General features: G+C 41.0%; 1 protein-coding gene across 1 annotated transcript; it reads left to right on the top strand.

The window, feature by feature from the left end:
• Positions 1-545: 545 nt before the first annotated feature.
• Positions 546-9390, top strand: fam161a (FAM161 centrosomal protein A). The gene is made up of 8 exons (XM_044189503.1): positions 546-1248; positions 2629-2897; positions 4185-5411; positions 5719-5886; positions 5967-6066; positions 7082-7221; positions 7659-7939; positions 8181-9390. Exons 1-8 carry the CDS (start codon positions 1093-1095, stop codon positions 8255-8257), a joined length of 2418 nt encoding a protein of 805 aa, XP_044045438.1. The 5' UTR covers positions 546-1092; the 3' UTR covers positions 8258-9390.
• The last annotated feature ends 533 nt before the right edge of the window (positions 9391-9923 follow it).

Genomic DNA, 9923 nt, shown 5'->3' with positions numbered 1-9923 from the left:
TCGCAGTGAGTTAAACCTCTGGCCCGTGGCCCTCCTAGAGGGTCATGAATAATATGGTTTCAGTTCAGGATTTGTTTTTTTAATTTATTTTTTTGATGTGTTTTAATGCTGTTTCAGAGGATTTTTAAACCCTTAAAATGGCTGCATTTAAAGTTTAGATTTACACAAATGTGCTTCTCTTGATTTGTTTAGTATTGAAGGCCTTCATTTTTTTAATCTTTGCAAACAAGACATTACAACAGGGCATTACAGATCCTTGGCATACGTCTGAGTAGCAAACCTAAACATTCAAGAGTCAAATTAACAATGGCACGCAAGAAAATGAGAATTCATAATGTTTTTTAAACACTATTTGATCAAGAAAGGCTTTTTAACATTTAAAAATCTATTAGACAACACAAGACAGATAAAATATGCCTCAAAATCTGAAAGACAAAATGTAATTATGACATTTTATCATGAGAAGTGGTCTTCAGTGTAAATCAAAGCCTATTGTATTTTTTTTATTGTAAAGTTCTACAGATCTGAATAAATAATTCTGCAGATTTAAAATCCACAAATGTCAAGGACTTCCTGTACAGCTAGGATTTATAAAAATGCATTAAAAGTGGGTGGGGGGTTTTCTTTAGCAATTATGAGAATTGTATTAATCAACACATTTTCCAGTTCCCCTATCAATAAAGTCCATACATTAACTTTACATCCACACATTACATCCAGGTGGTCAACAGATAAAGTCTAACATTTTCCTCCAATATATAGAGTGAGAAAGCAAAAATGTTTAAACATTACTGTTAGTTTTTTTTTTTTTTTTCGTGCAAGGAATTCACTTGATGGCTATATATCGTTAATTAATTTGTCAAATTATAATGCTTTTAATTTGTATGGAACCCACATTTTTTCCCCCACTTCCTGTCACGCTCCGTCACTTCCTTCCCAACCAAGCTCTGCTCCGTTGCTAAGGAGCCCACCTTCAACACACAGTTTTTAGCACGCGGACAGCAACTCTAGTCACTATATTGACTTAATCTCAAAAATACCTGACTTTGTAACGTTAATGTGCAGAAAAACTGGAGCAAATACTACGAGGCCATGGCGAATGCCCACCGGACAAACGTTCTGGTCACTTCGTGTCTGAAAACGCCGGTAGACCCGCACACCAAAGCCCCGTTAGCTTCGTACGAGAGGGAGAGAGTCCTGCCGTTCGCGGCTACAAGTCATGTGGACAACCGGCACTACGAGAAGGAGGTAAAGACAATAAAAATCACATTAATGAGTATTAATTCTGGTGTGAAGCTACAGTACGACAGTTACAACCTCACCTTTTAGTTTAAAACACCTTCAAAATGAGTCTGACGGCTTCTTTTACTGATACAAATTAGCCCTAACTAACTAGCTGTTAGCGCTAACTTAGGTTAGCTAAAAGCCTGGTAGCTTAATTTAAAACCGACAGTGTAAATTGCAGATTTTCATAATAATTAAAATATTTCCTCACTGCTGCACAGTAAGGGAATTACCACTAATGCGAGATGAAAAATCAAATGATTACATTTAATTGAATCCCGCTGTCTTCTGTCTTATAAAACAAGTGTAATTTAGTCCAATGCCTCTGAAATGAGGCCAAGAAAGCATTTTTAGCTCTGCAAACATAGGCAACAGATTTGGGACAAAACTAGAAAAATCCTCCCAAGCACCATGAAGGAAAGACAGAGTATTGCTGATGCTGTCAACTATATTATAACCAGTGACTCTGGATCACAAAAAGATCCAGTTTGTCTTAATAAGGTGGAAAAACAGAGTTCAAAGTGGTTTTATGCTTCACTACATAACTGCCCATACTACATTAGTTGAATCACAATACTGCTTTCAGATTTAATGTGTTTTCCCCTCCCTTCCATATTACAATCCTGACTTAATAGAGTTGTAATGCTTACATTTTACCAGTATAATTTTATTTTGTTTTTCGAGTGAAACCGACTGATCTTCTGATCTTGTGCGGTCAACAGGCCGTTGACAGTTTCAGGTCAGTCTGTGTGGTGGAAGGGATTTGACCTGTGTAATTTGTTGACTATTTTTGGACTTCGGTCTTGACAAGATTACCAGACGCCACATTCAGTTAATAATCCTAAACACTTAATTATCTATTGGACAACAACACTGCAGGATCCCGCAGCAGTTTCAGTGAAGTTCTTGACAAACACCTCATAATAATGTGATCAGCAATTGAGCCAGACACCTGAGGCAAGGTGTGTGTCAGTTGAGCTCTTTCGTGGTAAGCTGCTCTTTGTGCTCCGCCATATGATCCAGGTTGCTGCTGCAGCAGGATAATAGGCTTAGTCCTGGAGGAGCCGCTGCGCAGGGCTGCTCTGCTCCAAAAAACAATGTCCTGCAGCCAGCATAAAATATAAAAGTCTGGCAGCTTCAAAACAAATATATTAGCTTCAGGCTACTTTTTAATATCATGTTATATAAATCATATAATGTATGAGTCAAGTCACATACTGTTGTTTGTTTCCCACTGAGGCCACCCTTGTCATCAGTCCACTGTTACAATAAGTTGCTTAAGATTTAGATAGAAAATTACCACTGATTGGCAAATGAGCTTTACATGACTTTTGACCTTTTCAGCTGGAGTATGAGGACTCAGGCTCTGATTTCTGTGGTGAGGACCGTTTGGGGAAGGGCGGTCCTCTCCTGGTGACTGACTACAGAGCAGCAGGAGACCGCCTTGACCTGAGTGAAATCTTCTTCACCAACGAGGAGTACTACAGCAAGCTGGAGGAGCTGAAGAAGGCCCACCTTCGCACCATGGCTGAGCTGGAGAGCATGTATCGGCGAAAGCTGCAGCTCAAGTCCATGGAGCCTCTGGACGTGGCGACGCTGGGGACGAGGCACAGGTGGGTGGCTTCTGGTCAAGATTATGTAAGGGACTCAGTGTTAATGTGTTGGGTTTGTCACACATAGAGAATATTTGCAACTGCACATTTGCATAACTGAACTGTCCTAAAATACAACAAAAAGATTCAACAAATGTGAATCCTTGATCTTTCTCCTTTTGGCCTAAAGGGGGTGCTATATCAACATTTCATATCACAACAGTAAGGGTCAATTCACCCAAATCACAAAAATAGTTTCTCATTCAGTGCCAGTGGTATTTAGCCTTGTAGATAGATTAGTTTTATGTGCCTTTATGTACCTCTGAAACTTCTGCTGCTACTCCAGTATAATGGAGGTAAAACAATTGAAAATGACATTTGAAAAACTCAACAGAAATGTTTTTTTTTTTAGATATAATGTCTCAATCACTTTGGATAATCCACAAACCATGCTGTAAATAGTTTTCACAGGGACTATTTCTAAAGTAGGAAGTTGTTAGGATGTTGACTGTTGACAGTGAGGTCTGTGGATTATCCACCTGGGAACACAGGTGCTCTGGATGATCCACACAATGCTTTCGACTTTGTTTGTTATTCTTCAGTGCTTCGTGCCATCACACTTCCACCAGCAGAGGCACTTTTGGAACATTTTGGAATAAGACAAAAGTGTCTCTATAAATTTCAAACTGTTCTATCACTTTAATTAATTAAATTGTGTGCTCTGTGTTATATTATACAAGTGTAATTAGAGATTAAATGATTAATCGATTAGTTGATTCACAGAAAACAATTGATTAATTGAGTAATTTCTCAATAACAAATGTCGAGCAATTGCCAGTTTCAGCTTCCACAATGTGAGGATTTGCTGCTGTCATATCATTTATAAATTGAATAGCTTAGACAAAATAAGCAATTTGAATATTTCACTTTGGGCTCTGAGAAATTGTGGGAGAAGGGGATTTTTCACAATTTATAGACAAAATGATTAATCAATTAATTGAGAAAATAATCAACAGATTAGTTGATAAAGAAAATAATCGTTAGATGTAACCCTGAGTGCAATTTAATTGAGCATGTATATGTTTCCTGAGAGATGATTTATAATAAGATCGTATTATGAATTACAAGAATACCAAGCTCAAAATAAATTTTTAAGTGAATTATTAAAGATAGCACCTTTTCCCCCATTTTTTTTTCAGAATTAACAGTTTTCTTCATTGTGATACGGTGAGTTTTAGTGATGGTGACCAATTTTCTGAGTATTAGGTGCTTTGTCATGTTAACAGTCATTGATTTATGTTTTGTTAGGCTACTGTGGTCGAACACCAGCCCAGCAGCTTCACGCCGTTTGAGGAAGTCGCACTCTGCTGTTGAACTCAGGAGGGGCTCCGGACAGTCAGACTCTTCAGATGAAGATGAAGCTGCCAGTAACGATGTGGAGAAAGGCCTGCTTTTTTCTCCTAAAGAACACATCAAGAACATGTGGCGGGATTTTGAGCTGTCCCCTCATAATGGCCACCTCTCGTTCTCCTCGTTGCACAGCCTGTCGGGAGACCAGAAGACACCAAGACAGGGAAAAGGAAAGAAGAGGCAGGGGCATAAAGATGGAGAGCAGGAGCCTTGGAAACACAGAGTGACCGTCCCGAAACCTTTCCAGATGATGCTGCGTGAGGCTGAGAAGCGAAAGCGTGGCATAAAGACGCGTTCAGAGATCGAACTGGAGAACGCAGAGCTGCGACGGCAGCTGGAAGAACTGACAGAGTGCCAGAGGAAGTTCCGTGCGAGCCCCGTACCGGCTCATGTTCACCTCCCGCTTTATGAAGAGCTGCAGGAGCGGAACGAGGAACGACAACGATCGATAAGAGAACGAGAAGATCAGCATCTTCAAACCATCCAGAAGCCCTTCAGCTTCCTGGAGAGGGAGCGACTCAAGAAGGAGCAGAAACAGCTACATCACCCGCAACCATCCGATCAGGAAAAAGTGAAACCCTTCAAGGCCAAGCCTGTGCCCAAGGCAGTGTACGCAGCAGCATCAGGGGAGCAGATGAAGGAGGAGCAGCTCTATCGGTCTATCAAGATAAAGATGAGAGCTGAGGAGATGCTCCACAGTGCTTCGATGCCGGCCAGCATGCTCGCACGACGACTCAGCGAACGCAAGAAGACCAAAGACAGCAGCGCCGCAGCCGGAGGGGACAACGACTTCTCCCACAGGCCCCATATTAACAAAGAGGTACCTGACTTCGACGCCAGTTACCGACGCTTCCAGAAACACCTGGAGAAACAAAAAGAGGTGAAGCCCACGACTGCATGCGAACCCTTTGAATTGAGGACGTCACAGATCTCTTCGCACCGCGAACGCATCCTGGCCGACATCGAGAAGGAGCAGAGCAGCCCTCGGATGCTGCGCTGGCCGTACATCAGCCCCAGGCCGTCTCGGACGGCAAACTCAAGTGTCTGTTCGTCCCTCTCTGGCAGCCTAGAGCTCCTGCCTACCAAAGTCACAGATGCCACCAAAAAGCGCCATGAGGCTGTGAGGTACCATTTTACGACTCCAAAGGCTTCCACCATTTTAGTTGAGATTGAGACAGCCTCAGAACTCAAATGTCCTATTTAGACATCAAGACCTCAGTCCAACCAGACCAACAGTTGCCTTCTGTGTTTGAAATCCCCAAAGGCTGAGTTTTTGTGGAACTCCTTTCCCCAACATCCCTGCAGTGTGCTTACAACCCCTCCCCGCCCCGCCCATAGCCAATTGTTGCTCAACTATCTTCCCCCGCCCTCCCAAAGTCCCCATCCCATCCAAACCTTCCTGCATCTGTGACCAGATTGTCTCCCTGAGTAGAAAGGTGCTGGAGCAGAGGAAGAAGGCTGAGGAGGAGGAGGAGCGGTGGAAGGAAAGGCAGAAGCAGAAGGAGAAGCAGCTGCAGAGGGTGGTGGTGAAACGCGCCCAGGCCAACGACCCCCACCTGGCTCTCTCACAGACGCACCAGACCAAACTCAAAGAATTCAGGTACCCTAAAAACAACATGACTACAGCATGAACTGTTGTTGAGTGGAATGGGACGATCCATAAATTTGTTTTCTCTGCAGGAAACAAGAGCTTCAGCGCAGGAAGGAGTACCGGCAGGAGATTAAAGAGATGCAGCAGAGATTGAAGGGGAGGCCGCTGCTGTTGGAGCAGGTTGCACAGGTGAACATCAACTGGAGCCTTAAATCAGAAAACACAGGTGTCCATGTGATCCCCCCCTGTGACGAGCCTGCTGTCGACCATATTTTAAAATCCAAACCGGATTTCTGTATGACCGCATACCCTGAGACACATCCCCAGTGTGATTACAGCAGATTGTGTGCTTTCACAAATGTATGTTCAAGCCTTAAAGCGGTAGAACATTTAAACGGAGACAGATGAATTGATTAGCCAATTAATTAACACCGAACTAAAGGTTAAATGATGTTCCTGCATCAAACATACAGAAAACCAGACCATTTGTATGTCATAGGTGAATAGGGACATTCTGACTAAATAAATAAAAGACTATAAAATAATACCAATACAACACTTTATTTAAATAGTTCCTTCCTTTACACATAAAAAGAGGCCTAAAATCATTGAAACAGCTAAAACAATGCATACACTGAGAGTTAACTAGTTAAAACAAGAAATGTAAAATGGTATGTGAATAATAAAATTATAAACAATTATACATTTATAAACATTTGGTTTTCAAATGAGATTTACATGAAGATAATGAGGTATAAAAAAATATGCTTTTAAGATACATTGCTGAACAAGCTACTGCTGATTGATCTTTTTTTTTGGTGCATTTGGTTGTTGGGTGGATTTTTAAACCTTTTCTGGATAATTGTGAAAAAGGAGATGCTGTAACGTGACATAACCAGTTATTTCCACCATCACCGAAGAGAATCAAAGATCAATTTCTGCATCCCCAGGAGCAGCAAATATATATCTGAATGCAGCGCAACCATAAGTTAAAGTTAGTTTTGAATAAAAGGCTGGAAATTCAGGAAACTGTAGGAAATCAGTGACTGAAGGGAACGTTAATGGACTACAACCATAAGTGCTGGTATGCATGAATATCCGGACTGATGAAATCTAACAATGTTAATGTATCTGAGTGTGTTATTTTAGCTTTGATTACCATGTCACTGCTTACACTAACTTTCTGAAGGTGCTTTGATAACAGAGGAATGCCAAACAGGCAGCAGAGAAGCGCTACACAGACGCCCTGCATGGATGTGATCTGACTGAGGAGTTTATCAGCAGCAAGGCGGCCAAATCAGGATCTGCACGCAAAGCCTCCCAGTCCAGTGACAGCAAACAGAGGTAAACCTGTGACGTCATTGTCGTGTAAACTGCACACTACGCTCAAGTTTACTGACGAAGCCAGTCTGATGCTTTAAGCATCAGAAAACCAAAAGTATGATTGACATAAAATGTCTGGGAGGGACTGCAATGAGCGATTTGGTCAATAAAATGTCACAATAAGCTGAAAATGTTGTATATAAAGCCAGTAATAAATGTCAAGTCAAAAAGATTCCAAGTACGTACACACAAAAAGGGGATTTAAATCTTAAGTTTAAATTTGTTGATTTCTAGAAATCAGCAAACTAACACCAAAATTGTATTTGGGTAAATGGGTGGGTGGCTCACAGCTTTATCAGAATTAGTTCTTACTATTAATACGAGTACAGCCATATTTAAGGCCTAACGCTGCAACTGACTCTCTTATCAGAAGCTGATTGTGTTCTTCTGTTTGTTAGTGACGAAGAGGAGCCAGACATGGGATATGAACCTGTTCACTACAGAAAGGTCTTCCTGGACGATGAAGACGTGGACGCAGATCCAAACGAAAGGGAAGGAGGGAGAGAGGAAGAGGAGAGTGACGAAACTTCATTAAACCGCCGTGATGGAGAGGACGCCGGCAGTCACCGCTCAGATCAGGATTACCATGGAGATGATCACCACTATTCAGATGAAAGTTTCCACTACTCGGACGATCATGAGAACTATTCAGACGACAGCGAGCATGATGCTGACACTAGTAAGCAGGAAGCAGGGGAGTGATGTCATCAAACATCACCGTTGCTATGTTTATAAAACTCTGACAGAGCAAATCTGAACAGCTTCTTATTCCTAAAATGATAAGATGTTATGTTTTATTGTAAATATCGCGCACGTTTAGAATGGAAAATGTGATATCTTTAACCTGAGGTGACGAGATTGATTGTGTCTGAAATCACTTCCTTGTTTGTTTGTTTTTTTTGTTACGTTTATTTATTTAGGGAGTTTCACTGAGAGGAACAAACACACACATTCACACCTGGAAGCTGTCGAGTACAACCACAGTCTGATCTGCTGAGCTGCTCCACTGGAGCGGTCGGGGTTAAGGACCTTGCTCAAGGGCACCTCAGTGGTGGTAATGAGGGAGGGGCAGAAATTGAACAGACGACCTCCCGGTCACAAGCTCGCTTCTCTAATCTTTAGCCCACCGCTGCCCACTCTGACTTCACTCATTCGCTATCCCCTACATAATAAACACTCAGTAGATTACTCTGTAGTGAGCAGTTCATTGAGATTTTAGACACTTTTGAATCGTCATTAGTGACAGATGTAATTTCTAGCAAAATGCCGTACGTGTCATGAGCACTTTCGCTCCATTGTGGGAATTTTTGAGTGCACAATAAAACGCTTCACACTTAAGGAAGTGATTTTGGACACAGCCATAGGCCATTTGCACAGTACACACTTTGACTCGTCATAGTAGGACGAGCACAGGTGTTATAATAACATTATAATAACATTAACGATGGCTCCTTCTATTCAACGGTCCCAGTGAGCCATGACAGTAATGGCATGTCCCAAATCCATACTACATACTAATTCTATACAGTAATTACTCCATACTTACTCTTAATATACTGTTTTAGCAGTTAGTATACGCACGCTGTCTGCTTCAAATATACTTTATTTCATGACCTATCCAGTGCGAACACAGCACATACTAAAAACCTGCTTAGAATTAGTATGTAGTATGGACTTGGCAGCTAAATGGAATTCGGCCATTATTAATTTTATTATTTCCAGATGTGCTTTTCCTGCTGTGACAAAAATGTCTTCCATTAAAAGGCCTAATTTCAATGAGCTAACATCTTACTTATCTGTATATATTTTATAATATCACAATTCTTCTGTTTTATGTATGTTTTTTTTGTTTACACATGCTTTGGCAATGTTAACATCTGTTTCCCATGCCAATGAAGCCAAACTGAATTGAATATAAGAGAAAATAAATAAATAATCATGTTTCTGTAATGTTTATGGCTTTCAGTTATTGGTTTTGTGGTACTGTATATACACTTGTGTTATTGTCTGCAGCTGTGTTTTATGTGCTGCAGCCTCTCTTGGCCAGGACACTCTTGAAAAAGTGAGTTTTAATCTCAATGAGTCTTTTATTCCTGGTTAAATAAAGATTAAATAAAATGTTTTTAAAAAGTGTCGAATGTTTATTTATAGAGGTGTTCATGTTGAGTTTTGAAATATACACTCCCTCTTTCTGCAAATGAACATAAAAACAGTGACATCAGTATTGAAAGTCAATAATCAAAGTTCAATATCTTACATTCGTGGCACTTTGGATAAAAGACTATCAAATGACACACGACTTCACACATGTGGACTAATATTTGTTGCTGTATGAAATACTTATTCATTGTTTTTTTTGTTTTTTTTAGTCATCGTGACCTTGTTTATGTCACACTGGACCATCTTCAATAAAGCCACTTATTCAAAAATGACAACTCGTTTGATTTTGTTATGAATTTAAGTTATTTGTTATTGTTTAGGGGCCTGTGTGTTGACATTCACGTTGCTCCTCATCAGAGGTCAAACTGAGACAGAACACAGAGGGAGAGAGAGAGGTTGAGCCAGATTGACAGTTCCACCCAGCCTATGACACAGCATGACGACTGCGCCAGCGCAACCAATCAGATGCCGAGTGGGCGGGTACATAGTCCAAATTTTACGCG

Source organism: Siniperca chuatsi, linkage group LG3 (assembly GCF_020085105.1).
Source record: "Siniperca chuatsi isolate FFG_IHB_CAS linkage group LG3, ASM2008510v1, whole genome shotgun sequence".
Taxonomy (NCBI): Eukaryota; Metazoa; Chordata; class Actinopteri; order Centrarchiformes; family Sinipercidae; genus Siniperca; species Siniperca chuatsi.
The sequence above is the reverse complement of the archived record's forward strand: the minus strand, read 5'-3'. Positions and strand labels throughout refer to the sequence as shown.